The 18,297-nt window shown below is 40.2% G+C and overlaps 1 protein-coding gene across 2 annotated transcripts in view; it reads right to left on the bottom strand.

The window, feature by feature from the left end:
* The window catches only part of POU2F1 (POU class 2 homeobox 1), a 239,499-nt gene that overhangs the window by 24,409 nt on the left and 196,793 nt on the right, over positions 1-18,297 (bottom strand). For both annotated transcript variants that reach the window (XM_075564425.1, XM_075564435.1), the window contains 4 exons: positions 14,566-14,707; positions 13,163-13,308; positions 11,815-11,994; positions 10,155-10,260 (listed from right to left, as the gene is read on the bottom strand). In XM_075564425.1, the coding sequence (XP_075420540.1) occupies positions 10,155-10,260; positions 11,815-11,994; positions 13,163-13,308; positions 14,566-14,707 (574 nt within the window). The remainder of the gene's footprint in view (positions 1-10,154; positions 10,261-11,814; positions 11,995-13,162; positions 13,309-14,565; positions 14,708-18,297) is intronic.

Below are 18,297 nucleotides of genomic sequence, written 5' to 3'. Positions count from 1 at the left end.
ACATCCTTTGTATGATTTTGATTTTTTAAAATATGCTGAGACTTGTTTTATGGCTGAGCTCATTCTGGAGAGGGTTTATGTGTTTATGTGTTGGTAGGTTAAATGAAGTCACATCAAAATTGGTGGTGGTGTTCATGTTTTCTCTATCAGTGTTTATTTTTGTCTAAAATATTATTGAAAATGGATTATTCCTGTATCTAACAATTATTGCTGACATGTCTGTTTCTCTTTACCCTTCTGTCTGTTTTCTTGCCTGTATCCTGAGTCTCTAGTGTTAGGATGTATCTTCCTGATAAACCGGCCTTGATCATTAGGAAAGATTTTGGGAGCAAGTACTGAGGATATACCATTTTTGGTAGATTATTAAGGATTATGAAAGTTTTACTAGTTCTTGAAACTATCAGAACACATCTTCAATCTGAAAGTAATAGAGTCATTCTCATTCTGAAATTTATTCTAGAAATATTTCCCGAGGCTATGTTACATGGCAACTTTGAGCTCGACACTGGGAAAGTACAGATGACCCAGCCAGCCAAGTAAGATTTCTATTGGAAGATGGTAGCCTTAGCATCGTTTCTTTTCGTCATTCCAAATATGCTTTGGAGATGGTGGTAAAGAAATAGAGAAGGAAGAAAAAGCTGGGGAGAGACATCATCGAACTTGAAATTGTGATAGATTTCCAGAAATAAAACAAGCAGACAAAATTGGGTGATGACTATCGCGGCCACGGGGCACAGAAGAAGGCTTTAGTAGAGGGAAATTCTTCATCTTGCTGGAGCCGTGAGGAGACTTCTAGCTCCGTGTCCTCCGACGTGTAAGCCAGAGTAGAATGTTAAGGGAAGAAAAGAGAGTGCTTAAAGTGTTGTCCACACAGCAGATCCTCCACTGGGTTTTCCCTCCTGTTACCAAGCTTCTCATATGAGAACTGTTATCACCTACTACTTTTCAAAGAAACTACAAGTCTGAAAGGCTAAGGCTTCTTCTGGTATAGGCACTGGCCTACACAATGAAAGATCCCCTTCATTTTAGAGGTGTGAAAGAAAAGCCAACTGCCTGACTTTGCCTTGTGCATTTCACTCACACATCCCGAGGAACTGGGCGATCACCTACACTCGCATCTCGCAGGTAGCTCTTCCTTTCAGGGGAGAGGACGGACTGACTGCCAAGGAAGGGAAACTACACGCAAAATGCTTCAAAGCTAGAGACATTAAGTACTATGGCCTTATATTTATCAGTTTGAAAAAATACATCTAAGACTACTAAACAAGGAAAAGCAAAATCAACTGCATAAAGGAACAAACACAACCAATGCCAGCGGGAAACACCTTCTACAAAATTGTCTTTTGTACTGTGTTCACAAAGTGAAAATGTGGTTAGGTGCTGTCAGATCACTTCTGACTCATACGGACTCTGTGCAACAGAACAAAACATGACCTGGTCCTGTGCCATTCCCACAATTGTTCCTATGTTTGAGCTCACTGCTGCCGACACTTTGCCAACCAATCTCATTGAAGGTCTTCCTTGTTCTCCCTGACCTTTCCCCACAGGGACTGGTCCCTCCTGGTAATGGATCAGTCCAATTTGAGCCACAGGATTGTCCCTGGCTAATTCTTCCTAAGGAGATTGCCCTGCCCTTCTGGTCCACCTCCGTCTGAGAGCCGTGGGGATGCCTTTAAGCACTAACAGCCACACGCAGCCTCCAGCGACAAATGAGTGGTGGCTGCACCTGCGGTTCCGTGGCTGGGACGCGGTTCCAGGTCTCTTTCCTGGAAGACATGAATCCTACCACTGAACCACAACTGCTCCCTCTAGTGAAGATGATGGGGAGGAGAAACACAAATGGCTGTTGCTAGATTCTCCGAGTTCCAACTTACAGCAAGCTCCTGCACAGCAGAATGAAGCGCTGCCTTCCGGATACTATGTCCATGGGCTAGAGCGTGGCCACCTTGCTGCCAAGGAGCATCTTGAACGGGCTTTTCCCAAGAAATAAAGGATTCTTCTTCTGCAGTGCAGAGCATGTCCAACATTCTTTGCCTGTACCATAATTCAAACGCATCATTTCTTCTGTTTTCTTTCTCCATTGTACGGCTTTTCTTTGCAGATGGAGTGACTAAAAATACCATGACTTGTCTCAGCGCACCTTAGTCCTCAAAGCGGCGTTTCCAATTTTTAACATTTTAAAGTGACATCATTTGCAAAGATGTCTGCTATAAGAGGAAGGACTTAGAACAAATCTAAGTTCTTAGTATTTAAAAATGCAATTTTCAAAAATCACATGAATGACCATAAAAAAAGGAACACAGGAATAATCACATAAATTTGATTGAGGGTCAAATGTCCAGATATACTACAAAAGCAAAAAAACCTATAGCTATTAAAGAAATTGAAATAGTAACTAAAAGCTTTCTCAAAATGCAAACTTCCAGCCCCTTAAGGACAAATACCAATCTCACAGAAATTTTTTTGCTTTTAAACAGATGAGGAAATACTGCATTCACTGATGGGGCGATGGGTACACCATTCATAAAGCATTGCACTTCTCATTTCCCCTCTCCCAACCCTAAAGAAAGTAGTCAATTCCTTGTCTTCTATGAGGGAGACACCTGGGTTCAATTCTCAGCCAGGGAATCACAAACTCGGCCACCAATCAATCACCTGTCACCCAAGAAGTCTGTATTACCACACCACCCAGCAGGCATTAGTGGAGATTCCAGACTACAAAGGCCTACAGTCCTGTGGGTATGTAGGTCACGTGGAGAACGCGCGCCACCAAAGTAATGCTTCACATGCTTCCACATGGAAAGTAGAAACTGGGATCTCAAAGCTTGTGAAGGGCAACTATTGTTCTTTTTTCATACAAAGTGAAGAGTGAGGAAAACAAAAAACTCAAGGAAACAATACAAAGGACTAATGACTCATGGGAACCCCAGCCTGTGACCAGAACTAGAGAGTACATGGCACCACCATCAATCACGCTGATCAGGACCACAACAGAAGGTTCTGGACAAAAATGGAGTGGAAAGAGACGTAGATCAAAATATAACACACATAGCATCGTAACAGACCAGACTAACGGATCTTGATAGAGACTGGTGTGATTCTTGAGAAAGGGGTCCTAAGACTCTTCAAACGTGGCAGCGAACTCCCTTGGGGATGAACTTTCAGTGGGACACCACACAGGACGAGATGTTACAGGAAGGAATGCACTCCTCAGGAAAATAAACCATATGGGAGCCAAGGGAGGGGACGGGGCGGGGAGGAGTGCTGTTACATACACTGAGGGGATGGCAACCACTGTCTCGAGACAAAGTGCGTACACATTGTTGAATGTAACACTAGTTACTTATGTAAACTTTCACCCAAAAGACAATCCCTATAGGTCACAATGCACAGGGTCCCACTGGTCAGGGTCCAACTTGACAGTAGCCAACAATTCAAACAACAATCTGACTACTTCAAACGATTTATAAAGATGTATATTTCTTTCACAAGCCACTGAAGTATAAAATCCACTACTTAGTATTTGAATATACTATGGTGGAAATATCAATAGTATCTAATTCCAGACTATTTCCACAACCCCAGAGAGAAATCCAGTATCTTCTACCGTTTCCCCGAAAATAAAGCCAGTGTCTAGTATTAATTATTGCTCCCAAAGATGCGCTAGGTCTTATTTTCAGGGAATGTCTTATTCTTCCATGAAGTAGAATATGGTACACATTTATTGTTTATTGTTTTATTAAAAGAGACCTCACACTTCTTGTCTGCTCTGGCTGTGCTGCGGCCAACAGTGAGCTGCGAGGCGGCGCCCACTGCTAGAGTCCAGAGTTACGGTCGCTTCGGGGGTCCTTATTTTCAGGGTGTGTCTTACTTTTGGGGAAACAAGGTAGTAGACCCTTGGCACACCATTTCCTGGACATCATTAATAGGCATTCCTGTTTCTATGGGATTGCCCAATTGGACTATTTCACATCAATGATCTATTCAGTTAGTAAAATGTTTTCAAGGTTCGTATTTGAAAACAAGGTTCATGTTTTCAGGGTTCATAGCGTCAAATTCTAGTTTGATAAAAGGTACATTATAGGCATTTGGAAAATCTACTGTTTTTCATCCACACATTTGCCCCTGTATTACACATTAATAGAAAGGAAGAGACTCTACTTCACTGCTTGTTTTTTACGGCCAAATTATATTTTATTATATGGACAAAGCATACTTTTCATTTATTCACTAGTTCCTAGATTTTGTAATTATGAACAATATTGCTAAGAACATTCATGTACTAGTTTTTGTATGAACATGTTTTCTCTTAGGTATATTCCTAGGAGTGGAACAGCTGAGTACTACTACAGTCTCTGTAAAGATCGAAACAAACTATGGATAACATTGAAAAGAATCAGAATTCCAGAACACTTCACTGTGCTCATGAGGAACCTGTTCATGGACAGAGAGGCAGCTGTCTGAACAGAACAAGTGAATACCGCTTGGTTTAAAATCAGGGCCTGTATGCTTTCATCACATTTATTCAGTATTTATGCTGAAGAGCTAAATGCTCACTACTTGACCAATAAGTAACATGATAAATGAGGGAAAAAAACCAAGTTGACAGGAATTTCATTTTGTTTGGATCTAAAATCAACAGTCATGGAAGCAGCAGCCAAGAAATCAAATGAAATGATGCACTGATGCAAGTCTATAGTGCGCAACCTGTTTAAAAGTGTGGAACAGTAAGGATGTCATTTTGAGGACTGAAGGGTGCCTGATACAAGTCCTGGTATTTTCAACCACCTGACTGAAATGGTGAAGTGCTCAACTACTAGCTGAATAGCTGGCAACTTGCACCTATCCAGAGGCACCTCGGAAGACAGGCCCGGCGATCTGTTTCTGAAAGGCCACAAACTTGAAAACCCCATGGCGCAGCTCCACTCTGCACACACACAGGCTCACCATGATCGGAAACTGACGCGGGGCCATTCGAGAAAGAGACAAAAAGTCAGGGCAATTGCACAGGCCTGGGCTGGTGCCGACAAAACGAGTACAGATTCTGTAGGGACTTGATCTGTAGTGATCAATATACTATACAAAAACACATATATGGAATTTCTAGCCAGTGCCATAAAAATGACAAAGTATAATTCTACTTCTCTCTGTTGGAGAGACTGTGGAGAAGTAGGTATTTTTGTACATTGATGGTGGGAATCAAAATTATTAAAATCTTTTTGGAGGAAATTTGACCATAGTTAACAAGGTTGGGTTAACATTTTGACTTCACAATTCCACTTCTAGACTTTTACTCTGAAGATATATTGCCTATAAAATGTTCAAGCAAAGATATTTTTTCCCCAAACCATTTTATTGGGAGATCATCCAGGTACCTTATCATTCCATAGTTCAATCACATCAAGCAGTATTGTGCAATTGCTACCAGTTATGAAGCATTCCCCTTCTTCTTGAACTCCTTGGTATCAGCTCCCTGTACACCACCACACCACTTTATCCCCCAAGAACCCTTCTTCTGGCTACCTCTATAGGTTCATCAATCTTGGGTTTCATACACCAAAAATCTGAAAAAACACCTAATCAAAATTCAACAGGGCTACCCCCGAATGACCAAATACACCTGAGATAAAAGCCAATATGAAAAAAAAAGCAAGGATAGTTCTGTAGCAGAGTTTATATAACTGTAAGATACTGGAAACAACCTAAATGCCTGTACATCAAAAACAGAGTTGAAGAAACTAGCGCATCCACACAACTGAGTACTTCACAACAGTATGGCAGAATAAGGAAGATCTCTATGGACTAATGTGGAATGACTTCTGGTCTATTTTGTCCAATGGAAAAGAAAGTGAAATGCAAAAGAATGCCTCTGCCTTTGAAGAAAGAAAGGTTAAAAAAAGAAAGAAAAGAAAGGTAGGTAGATAAAAATAAAATACATTTCGTTGCTCACTTATTCAAAAGACACATTAGAAAGGACATAAGTGGGTATAAGATGGAGAATAAGGATATAAGAAAATGACGTTTCTCAAGAAAAAAATCAAAATTAAAACTTTTTCTGGGTTAGGTGCTGGGCTGCTGACCACAAGATGGGTGGGTTCACGTTCACCCACTGCTTTGTGGGAGAAAGAGTCACAATCTTGAAAACCCTCTAGAGCAGTGGCTCTCAACCTGTGGGTCACAACCCCACTGGGGTCGAACGACCCTTTCACAGGGATTGCCTAAGACCATCAGAAAACACCTATTTCACCGCTCCTCTATCCGCCTCCAGATGGGTCCGCCCATATGCAGATAGGCCCACCTATGAGTACCTGGCATGAAGACTGTTACCCATGCTATACCAGGCTTCAAGACAAAATTTCATTTACTTGTCATTAGAAATAAATATTTCACAATATATAATTACATAGTTTTGTGATGAATCACTATGCTTTAATGATGTTTAATTTTTTAAAATGAAAATACATCCTGCATATTAGATATCTACAGATGATTTATAGCAGTAGCAAAATGACAGTTATGAAGTAGCAGGGAAAATGATTTGATGGTTGGTGTCAGCACCACAGGAGGAGCTGGACAGGGTTGCAGCACGGGGAAGGTTGCGATTGAAGGTTGCTCGGGGCCCTGTGGTTCGCTCCCACTATTGTGTGTGTGGATGCACTTTTGGAGCCAGTTAAGGGCCCCGATACCTTAAAACCAAATCAGCAGCCCACATTTCAAGTGAATAATGCAACCACGCTAAAGAGCCTATTAAACAAAAGAACACAGATAAATTTTGAACACAATGTTTGAGCCATATGCTTTCCGGCCAAGCACAAAACAACTCTAAACAAACACTGAGCTACAGAATCAGTATATTTCTTTTTTTCAGAAGCATGAGTTAACAACTGTGAAAACTATTTTTACTCAAGGATTGAGCAATTAAGAAAATATATTGTTGGTAATGGGAGTCAGGTTTCTCCTTGTTAAGAAGGGAGTTTAACTATGGAAAGACAGAAATATAAAAAAATAAACTATTGGGTGTTGGAGTGGAATTGGCACTACTGGGTCTGCACACCGGGATTTTACATCGCTCCCTAGAAAAACGAGTACAGAAGTGAATGAACATACAAGGTCAACATCCAGTGCCTGACTCTAATTATGAGGAAATATCAGTTGCGGGACACTCTACAAATAACTATCTATCAAAAACACCCAAGTCTCAAATATAAAAGCTTAGAATGGTTTCAGACTAAAACAACTATAGAGATAGCCTAACTGAAAGCTAGGAAAGACGGCAGATGTTCTATTGCAATAAGGAGTATTCTTGATACAACTGGCAAAAAAAATTGAATATGATCTGCATACTAGACTTTAATACTGAATCAGTGTTTATTTCTTGATTTTTGTTAACTATTCTCACTGTCATTGAGTTGATAATTTCTTATTTTTAGAAAATACACAGTGAAATATTTAGAAGTAGGCACATACAAGCAATTTACTGTTAAGACAGTTCAGAAAAGAAAAAATATGAAACCATCCCCTCAAAAGAGAGAAACCAAGAGAGGGAGAAAGAAAAAGAATCAACTCCAATGAAGGCTTTAACATATGAAGAACCCAAGGGAAGTGATTTAGGATTTCTTTGTACTGTTTTCAACTTTTCTCCACTTTTTAAACGGTATCAAAATTTTAAAATTAGGGGTATAATAGTGATCAAATGAGACCCGTTCCATGGTTTATCAATGGAGGAGTTTACAGAAATACAAGATTTTCAAGGATCAAACTGGGACTATAGAACAACCCAGAAAAAATCCAACTATGATGTTTGAGGCAATGTTTATGACAGTACAGCACAACCACTTAATAAAATACAGGCAAACCAAAAACAGATGTGTGACAACTATAACGAAGAGACATATTTATAAAAATGAAAAAGCAACACTCCAAACTGTAAAAAATGGGGCTGGGGCTCCCCCTGAGGTCCTTACTCACGCTTCCCATCTGGGGCTGAACTCACCCCATGACTCAGTTTTCAGCTGAACAGACAGGACTATAAGGGGAACAGTAACACTAAGGCGGTGTGCAGACCTTAAAATAGAAACTACCAGAGCAGAAAAGGGCAGCCTTTACTCAAGGACCAAGTTCAGCAGGGTTAGGGATAGAGGAGGAATGGAAACAGGACCCACAGGAAGGAAGAGGGTTAAGTAGAGATTCTTGTCAAGGAGATGAAACAAATGTGCATGACTGTTGAAAATTGCTCCGTAAACTATCACCGCAATCAAGTTAAAAAGGTTTACAGTGAAAATAGCATAAGCTCTTATTGTGTTTTTCCTGTTTGGATTCCTAAGATGTTAAAATATCTTTTAAAACATTTTTGAGAAAAAAATTTATTAACACTTCAGAAAACAGCCATAATAAAATCCACATAAACGGACAAGTGACTGAGTAAGATGCTCAAAAATGAATGTAAAACTTTAGCAAGTTTTAAGTATGGCCACTTTTTAAAAAATTACCTTGTTTCATATTTCCCTCATATTTTAAGATGCTGTAAAGCTACTTGTTGTTAATATCTGAACTATTTGGAATCATTCTCCAAAAAGATGAGTGTTTTAAAATTTTACAAGCCAAGGTTTCTACTGTGTTTGGGAGGCAAAGCTCCGTTACAAGTCGCCAGGTGAAGGTTGTCAAGAAACCCAACCGTAAGCTCCTCAAGGCAGACAGTTGATGCTTCTGTCCAGTGCTTACCACCACATCAGCCACCAAGAGTCTGCTTATTCAGCTGACATGCTCTCTCAAAGGCTTTTAACCTGGAACCTGTCAACTCTTAAAGCAACTGGGGCTATGATGAGGGTGATCATTTATCAACCTCTTTAAAATTTCATTAAAAATGGTACAGCTATTTTTGCAAGGGAAAAACCTATAGTTTTCAGAAAGGTCCAAGATCCAAAGAGGTCAAGGAGTACTGTTCTAACTGAGCAAAATTGTGAGATTTAAGTAACTTAGAAATTGAACAATTACATGAAGTCATTCAATTTTCATATCAGCCACAGAGTTCTCCTAAACCTGAAGTCCGGACTTAGGGCTCAACTCAAACTTGATTGTGAAATAATGTCATGTGGTTGTTAGGTGCGATCACATCAGTTGCGACTCACAGCAGCCCTCTCTGTACAAGAGAAGGGAACCCGGCCCGGTTGGGCACCGTCCTCACAATCATCCCTCTGTGTGAGCCCACTGTGGTAGCCATGGTGCTTGTCCATCTGGTTAAGGGTCTTCCTCGGTTTTGCTGCCCCTCTAGTTCACCCACCCAATGATTTGACTCCCACATGATCAACCTGGTAAAGATAACTCTAGTCTGTCTTATGCACTATACATTACTGAAAAGTCTTTATGACAATGTTGAGTCATTTTAAATGTATTTGGAAAACTTGCCACTTAAAAGAGGTGGAAGGAGAAAATGAAACACCCGTTCATTTTGCATTGAGCGTGCCTACTGAGTGGCAGGTACCTGACTAGTCATTCAGATTGCAAAAATGAATATATAGATTTGGGGGGAATGTGCCAAGACTTGGGAAAAACAAATAGATTTAAAAATATATAATTGCTTATAAATAGGTAGAAATTAGTAGTTTCCTGGAGGAACTAAAGAATGTTTATAAAAAGTTTTTGTCGCTATCAGAAAGAACTGAGATGGACATTTGACAGGCTATGGGGATATTCACAAAGGCATGGATGGAGTCCTCGTGTGCTGAGTGCGGATGCGGAGTCCGCAGTAGCAGTGGGAGATCAGGTCCAACTGGGAAAGTATCTTCTAGAAATCGAAGACACATTTGGGATAATTTCCTAAATTAAAAAGCAGCATCAGCTGATGAAGGTTTCCGAGCAAGGAGCTATTTGGGCGGTAAAAGAAACGTGTTTTTTAAAAAAATAACTTTGAGAGCAATGCACAATGGACTACTGTGGGAAAGGACAAAGTTAAGAAAATCCTCTGGTCAAAGTACTCGCTCTGACAGATTAATTATGCTCAATCTTCTTTAAAGTGTAAGTTTTCACACAAACCCCGCTCTGCCTCCCCCCCCCCCTTTAAAGCTATACATATATGCCTTTTCATGGTGATTCTGACTGAAACGGACTGTGAATGACCATTTGCTTTACTGCAGTCCAGCCCGGCTGCTGCTTACCTGGAGCAGACAGATTAGTAACTGCAGCGTTGGTGAGCGGGAGCACAGGGTTGACTGTGAGGGTGGTGGCCGCACTGCTGGTCACAAGGCTTGGCGTGGTTGCCACCTAGAGGTCAGAGATGAAAGTAGGCACCAAGTACTTCAAACCAAAACCTAGCTACTGATGGCTATGTTGTAGACTTTTCTGCCTCTAAAATATTTGTTAAAGCTCATGCAAACCATTTTAAAGTAAAATGGCCTAATGGTAAATTATTTTACAATCACTCTTTGATCTTAGAACTGAAATCACTGGCATACGTTTGAGAGTTGCTATGAGAATTAATATTGCAAATGGTATTTCCCAGGTTAAGAAAAAAATCCGAACTTCAATAATGTTGAATCATACATACTCAAAATTTAGTAAGAAATAGTGAAACAGCAATAAACATCAGCAGAAAACTAAACATTAGGGTTAGGGTTAGGAAAAAAAGAAAAGAAAAAAAAAAAAGAAAACTAAACACAAGGTTAGGGATTAAGGACTCGTATTGGGAAGAGCAAGATTTCCTTGTTATCTATCATTTTATGGTATTGGTATTAGTAATTTTTTTTAATTAAAAAAACCTTAGAAAGTTCCTTTTTCAAATAATAAAACATTTCTCTAACTTACTATGTTCCTTCTAGTACAAATATATCCCAAACACAAAACAAAATGGAATCTAATGTCTGCCTCTCTCCTAACTACCATCTCCTGAACTTTCTGACTAAAGTCCTACCATTTCATAACCAGGCTTTACTTCGTTTTTTCACTCCTGCCGTCAGCTGATCCCAACTCCTGGTGACGCCGTGGGTCACACACTAGAACTGTTCCACAGGGTTTTCTAGGCCATACTTTTGATGGAAACAGATCACCAGATCTTTCTTCTGTGGGACAGTTGGGTGGGTTCCAATCACCAACCTTAAGGTTAGTGGTTGGTCACAAACTAATGTGTCATCCTGGGACCTGTCAACAAACTAAGGTGTGTTTTGAATGCTAACTTTAACTTTACAATGTTTTCCTGTGTGGAGTGGCACTCAAGCAAAATAAACACAAATGAGTAAGAAAAGAAATAAAAACTCAGCGATTTTCCTATGTTTGGAATCTTAGTGGTCACATGAGTCACATTGACAAGCACCCTAAAGGCCAAGGGAGTCCCTGCCGTCCAGGAAGGCAAACAACAGGTACTCGGGAAGTACATGAGAAAGGCCCCGTGCTGCCCGAGAGCGCAAGGTTGACGAGGCCGGTTTTAGCACACCAGTCCAGCACTTAGGAAAGCTGAGAGCGGACTGCTGTAGTCACACAGGTGCAGTTTCAAGAAACCGGGCTTTAGGGCCTCCCATGAATAAAAAGCACCCCCCCCCCAATTTTTTAGGTAATTGGAATCAGGAGGAAACTTACCCACCGTGGTTACAGAGTAATCTAATAAAGTACATTAAACAATGAAATTACAATGAACTATGAAATCATTAAAATTGTTCAACTTAAAATAAGGAACACCAATAAGTTCTTGGGTTAACAACATGAGGGCTCATTACCTTGGTAACACCTAAAGTACACGCAATAAATCCCTCTTAGTAACATGTGGTTTACTAGGTTCTTTGTAAAGTTGGACCAGCCTTGAACATACGCTGGTTTGCTCCTTACCAGTGAGGTTGGGCTGGGGAAAATTGCTTTGATGGGCGAGCTGCTGGTCCCACCACTGCTCGGGGGGTTGATTCTCTTTTCCTTCTGGCGGCGGTTACAGAACCATACCCGGATCACCTCCTTTTCCATGTTGAGCTGGTCAGCAATCATGGTGATCTCTTCTGAAGTAGGCTTTTGATTCTGGGGGGGGGTGGGGGGGAGGGGGCGGGAGGAAGCCATCTCTTAAAATAAGTATTTAAACTGCTAGCATAAGTATGCCAGCCCATAAATAAACCACCAGTGGGAGGGACAAGGCCCAGAAAAGCGATGGGGTGAGTGTGATCATGTTCATCTATTTCCAACACAGAGCTTCTGTACACAGACATTCTAAATAATTATGCATTGACTAAAGTTATTTCTGTTAAATGATAGGATAAGTGGTTCTTGAGCATTTACATCTTATTCCTGAATAAGGCCTATTTATCTTAAATAAAATTGGCAAAATATCAATACAACCTTACACATCAGCAACAGTTTAACAATTTTCTCAATGCTTTGTGCACATTACCTAATCTGGACCTCACAATAACTCTATGAAGCATGAAAGGCAGGTATTTTACAGATGAAGGGGCTTCATTTATTAATGTAACTCCTGGTTCAACGTTTCTATAGTCTTTAAGGCTCTTCTGAATTACGTCAGTCAAAATCTTAAAGGCTTTGATTATGATACCCTATACTGCCCCATATATATATGCACACACAATCCAAATATCTACTGAATTCACTTCAATTCAAGAACCTGATTCATGCTTGTTCTGGTTCCAAGCTGTCACGGTAGCAATACAAACGAGAATGTGAACAAATCAAACTGTTTCCTGACACTGCTCACGCATTTCCTCAGCTTGAAGTGCTTTTCTTCCACTTTGTCCCCTGGTGGCTAAGTGGTTATATGTTGGGCTGTGATCTGAAAGGTCAGCAGTTTGAAACCACCTGCCTCTCTGAGGGAGAAAGATGGGGCTTTCTACTCTTGTAATGAGTTATAGTTTCAGAAACTCACAGGGCAGCTCTACCCTGCCTGACTTGATGGCACTGACTTGAGTTGAATCTTCTAGCAGCTGCCACCCCCCCCACATACTGAGTGCTCCTGTGGATGCGAGCCTTGTCTCTCCAGAGCCCTGCAGCACTCTGGTTCTGTCTCCTTTATCCAGCAGTCGATGCTGTCTCCCCCTCACCCCCACCCAAATTTGGTCTAAAGATCTTAAGGGCAGAGGCTGTCAAATTCATTGTTACGAACTCAACTGTCTACAGGGCCTCATTCTAGCACTTTACAGACCCACCCATGCACATGACAAGTAAAACCTTTATTCACCTCCAAGAAACTCTTCTCTAAGGCCACACGGATGTTGGTCTCTATGCTGGTGCGTTTCTTCCTCCTACGGTTCAAGCCCTCAATTCCCTGGCCTGGAGAATTCAGGGCACTGGGGCTCGAGAGGGCAGAATCAGATGAGAGGTTCTCTGCCAGAAAGAAGAATATGTGGAAACAAAATTAAGTCAGCAAATTAATTCACATATGTAATACATGTATTAACCCCAAACCTGACAAAAACATTGTCATCAGCAAAAAGCAAACGTAGACAGTTTTGATATATACTCCGTTAATACATGACGGGGGCTTCCACAAGTTCATGAACAATTCACATCTTTTCATTTTATCCACGAACCTTCTTCAGAAGCCCCTTCAGATCTTCATTACTGCGGCTCTTCAAATTCCTCCTATTGATGCTTTGAATGGTTGTTACTTTTATTTTTGTTTCTAAGAAAGTTTATGGTTTCTATTCCTACTCTGCCACTTTTCTAGTTCTGTTCTTATGTTTTATTTATTTGTGGGAAGTTATTTTTATTAATTCTGGGAATTTAAAAAAAATTATAGAAATTACTGAAGATCTCATAACTTGCAAATGACGCCTCCTTTTCTTACTCCAAGGCAAATAACAATAATATAACTCTAAGTTTTTCTTTAAAGTTAAAACAATGTTCTGTTAACTAATGTTTTCTGCCCCTGGACATGCTATTCACACTCCCAAGTTGCTCTGTCCCACGGAGATGGGCGGGTGGAGCAAAGCAGTGGTTCTCACCTACAGACGATGTCTAGGCCTCACCCGGAGCTGCCGAGTCAAGCTCCCAAGATGGGCTTGTCTTTATCCACAGCCCTGCTTTTTGTTCACATCTACAAGGAGAGCCACTGACCAGAGGGTCCCTCTGGGTGCTTAGAGCTCTCTCAGTCTATGATTCTGTATGCCAATCCAGGATTCCCAAAAGAAATACAGGCACCAAACACATACATTAAAAATGAGTCACACACACAGTAAAAAACTAGTAGCAAAAATTTTTATGTATGGAATATGAGTTCAGTTTTAATAACAAAAGTAGACATGTGACTGGGATTAAGTTTTATGATAACTGGTAGAGGAAGTGTCGATCAACATGCTTTTCAGATTTATCTAAACATGTAGGCTTTCTTAACTTCTTTTGAATGTATGTGTGTTCCTCACTCTGGCTCAAACACAAGAAATATTGCAAGGCTAAGAAGTACGTATTACTAATTACTTAAATTCTATTTACCAGAATAATTTAATACAACAGCTCTCTGAAATACATCATCATAATCTATATTGGTCCTGCCTGGATTAGGCTTGGTAGTACCAACAATGCAATAAAAAAAATAAATTCCAATATATAAATAGTAAGAGCATTTCTTATATAGTTACCTACCTGCATCATTTAGCCACTTCTCTAAAAGCGGCTTTAACTTGCACATATTCTTAAAGCTGAGGTTCAAGGCTTCGAAGCGAGAGATGGTCGTCTGGCTGAAGTCATTTCCGTAGAGTTTACCCATAGCGAGCCCTACATCACCCTGCAGAACAATCCAGAGCAGGAGAAGAAAGAGAAAATGAGGGAGTCATCTAGCAGCTACAGTCTTTTCTTTGGCATGCCCCTGCCCTCCAACATATGTTCTCCAATGCAAGTCCACGACCGGCTCATTTCCTGGGCCCCACACTGAGCACAGCCCTCCAAGGAGGCCTCTGTTCTGAACCTCTTCTTGCTACTTTACGTAGCACGCAGGCTACCAAGTATTTCCACTAAATCTAAAAAGTGAACACAGACACTCTAAAAACCCCTTAACTGACAAAACCGATGTGATTTAGTCACTGGACTACCACTACAGTTAATAGATAGACCTGTCTACGTAGACCTCAGCCCTTTCTGAACGGACCAAAGTTCCTATAGATCACTTTACACATTAGAACTGATCCACATTCTCCTCCCCACCCCCACAAAGTATTTTTGGAAGCATTAGTCAAAATCCCCCCCACCATTCTTGGTTTGGATTTCAGAGTTGGTTACAAAAACAGGTATTCTAAAAGAAGGGGGACATTTTTTTTTCATTCAATATATAACCATTATAGAGATAGAAATTCACAGTAGAGGGGTTTGGCCCATTTATTCAAACCTTTATGGGAGCTGGAAACTTGGGAAGCTTATGGCAACAGAACAATGATTTCCTGAATATGTTACAAGATATGTCCTGCTATAAACCTATAACCTTTGAAATATGTACAGTGCTTTTCTTCCAGCTGAATCTCTCTTCTTAAAGCTGGAAAAAGCACACTTTATATTTACTTTATGTACAGGCAACAGAAACTCATATGAGTTTAAATGACTCACTCCTTTCAATTTGTGACAGGACAGAAAGGCATTACATTTCTGGTCCAAAGTACTATATGGCTAATTCTACTATGAGACAGTCAACTCTCAACCTGGCCAGAATTATTTTGCGTTGGAATTATTCCCCTCCTTTTACACTTTCAAACCCTCGATGAAGTGGCAGTGAGGGAAAGGAGAGGACATTTTTAAACTCCATTTTCTGAATGCTAAGCAACTACAGAGGAGCAATGTCGGGACTGTAAAATAAAATGAAAGAGAATACCTCATCGTCTGTGATCTATATCCTATACTGTTCAATATGATGGCCACCAGCCACAGCCACTTTGCTGATTTTAATCCATGCAGAATCCCCTCCCTCATTCTATCTGAATGATTGCCTCTTGGTCTGTGTGCCCAGGCGCCAGGTAAGCACAATGAAGTAGTCTGGAATTCCTTGCTATCTAGAGTTTGTTATGATCCACACAGTTGAACACTTCTGCCTAGTCAATAAAACACAGTATCGTTGTAATATTCTTAAGACACCTCTGAAGTCAGCAATGTTAGCTCTCATTCCACATCATCTGACTCTAGCTTTGAAATTCTGGCATCTCCTTGTGGAGGTATTACTGTAACTTCTTGAAATATCTTCATCAAAATTTTACTTACATGTAATATTAATAATAATATTTAATAATTGCCAAATTGTTGGGTTTTTTTTTCCCAAATGGCCACAAATATGTCTCTCTCGCAGTTGGATGGCCAGGTAGAGCTAGGTGCCTTGCAGTTTTCTTGGCATAGTTCAACATGTGCTTCATCAGCTTGTTGAAACACTTCAATGGTCCATGTCTAATGCCTTGGGTGTTTGCTATGGTCTTCAGTAGAGCTTCAATTTCGTCAACACCATTAGTTTTTATCATGTTATACTTCCCAAAACATATGCATGTGAACTAATTTTGGGGACACAGTGACTGCATTCCTTCCATCTACTTTTTAAAACAGTTTTGGGGCACTTCATCCACATAATTCAATATTTCAATCACATCGAGGAGGGTTGTACAATCATTACCACAATACATCTTAGAACATTTTCTTCTTCCTTTTATTCACTGTTATTAGTGTAATTATTTTTTAATGGTGCAAAAATATACACAACAAAACAATCTCTAATTCAATTGGTATGCGTATCATTCAGTGTCATTGTCTGGCTCCTTCTGATGTTTCCTGAAGCATCCATTATTTTGTATGGAGAATCCCCTTTAGCCTGGCAACTTGAAGTTTCATTTTTTTTTCTCAATTTGAGAGATGTGGAGTATGTTCCTTGTTTTGGTTTTCTAACCTCATGGCCTTGTACGCACATTTAAAATACTGTAGTCTGTCTTCTTGGGCTGCCTTTTGAAAATTTCTATTCAGCAATTTTAGCTTCATCATTTCTTCTACTTACTTTAGCTCTTCTGTTTTTCAGAGCAAGTCTCAGAGTCACTTTTGACATCCACTCATGTGTTGTTTTTATTTGCCCTGACCAGTTATCTTCATGTATGGGACTATTGATGTCGCCTCATAGATCCTCAGGTCTTTGGTCACAATGTCAAATCTGGTCTCTAAAGATAGGTAGGATATGCTCAAGGTCCTATTTTGGCTTTACTGGACTTAATTTTCTTCAGTTTTAGCCTGAGCTGACCCATAAGGAATTACTGGTTTGTCTCACAGTGACTCATGGCTTTGCTCTGGCTTATGATATTGAACTTCTCCACTGTCTTTTTTTCATGGATGTTGAAGTCACTGGACTTCAAAACTTTAACATGCCACTTCCAATCATCATGCCATTTCAAAAAGTGGGTTCATCGTACCTGAGTCAATTCGAGTTTGATTCGTCTTTGTTTGAAGGTCTTGGCAAACTGCTCAAGCTCCTCAAGGTCTCCGGGCTTGTCCAAGCTGGGAGCATAAATTCACTTCGGTGCCTTCCATCACCAAGCCTATTTTTCAACTCTTGTTCCTTCCTCTTTGTTTCCAACTTTCACATTCTAATTACTAATAATTATCAAGGCAACTGAATAGCATATTTGGTCAATTCCAGACTGAGAAAAGAGAATTCTTCCTCAGTGGGTTTTAGGGGTGAACATACATATTTGAATATTGACATTAACTGGTTTTCCTTGTAGGCATATAGACATTACCGTACCACAAACAGAACTGTATTTCATGAGAGGTCTTGAAATATTCTGCTGACTGTGAATAAATACAATACCATTCTTGATTTTGCCATTCCCAGGATTGTTCAATTGACAATGGCTCATAAAGTCTATTTCAGCTCACTAATGCCCAGGGTATCAATCTATGTGTGTTTCATTTCCTTTTTGATGACTTCCTATATACCAAGAATCATGCTTCATGGAATCAGAATTCTACCTTCTGATTATTAATGGCTATTTTTGGAAGTTTCTTTTCATTTTAAATGTTGTGCCTCAGCAATAAGTGAATAAGCCCTTCTCCATTCATATTGAAGTGCCTCCCGGCCTGAGGGGCTCCTCTTTGGACACTATATGCAGAATGAAACCATCCACTTCTTCCTAGTCTGTTTGAGTCTGTAAGCTCCCCTGCAATCGGTCCATCATGGGTGACCCAACTGTTAGTTGACATTCCAGTAGCACCGATTTTCACAGCACACGTAAGCCACCACGGTACATCAAACCAACAGGTGAATGCTAAGAAACATATGTATGCACATATGCAGACTTATACACACATATATGCATTTACTTGACTTCATTTAACAGACAAATATTAAGAGTTTACTATATG

The sequence above is a fragment of the Tenrec ecaudatus genome, chromosome 1, assembly GCF_050624435.1.
Source record: "Tenrec ecaudatus isolate mTenEca1 chromosome 1, mTenEca1.hap1, whole genome shotgun sequence".
NCBI classification, from domain to species: domain Eukaryota; kingdom Metazoa; phylum Chordata; class Mammalia; order Afrosoricida; family Tenrecidae; genus Tenrec; species Tenrec ecaudatus.
The sequence above is the reverse complement of the archived record's forward strand: the minus strand, read 5'-3'. Positions and strand labels throughout refer to the sequence as shown.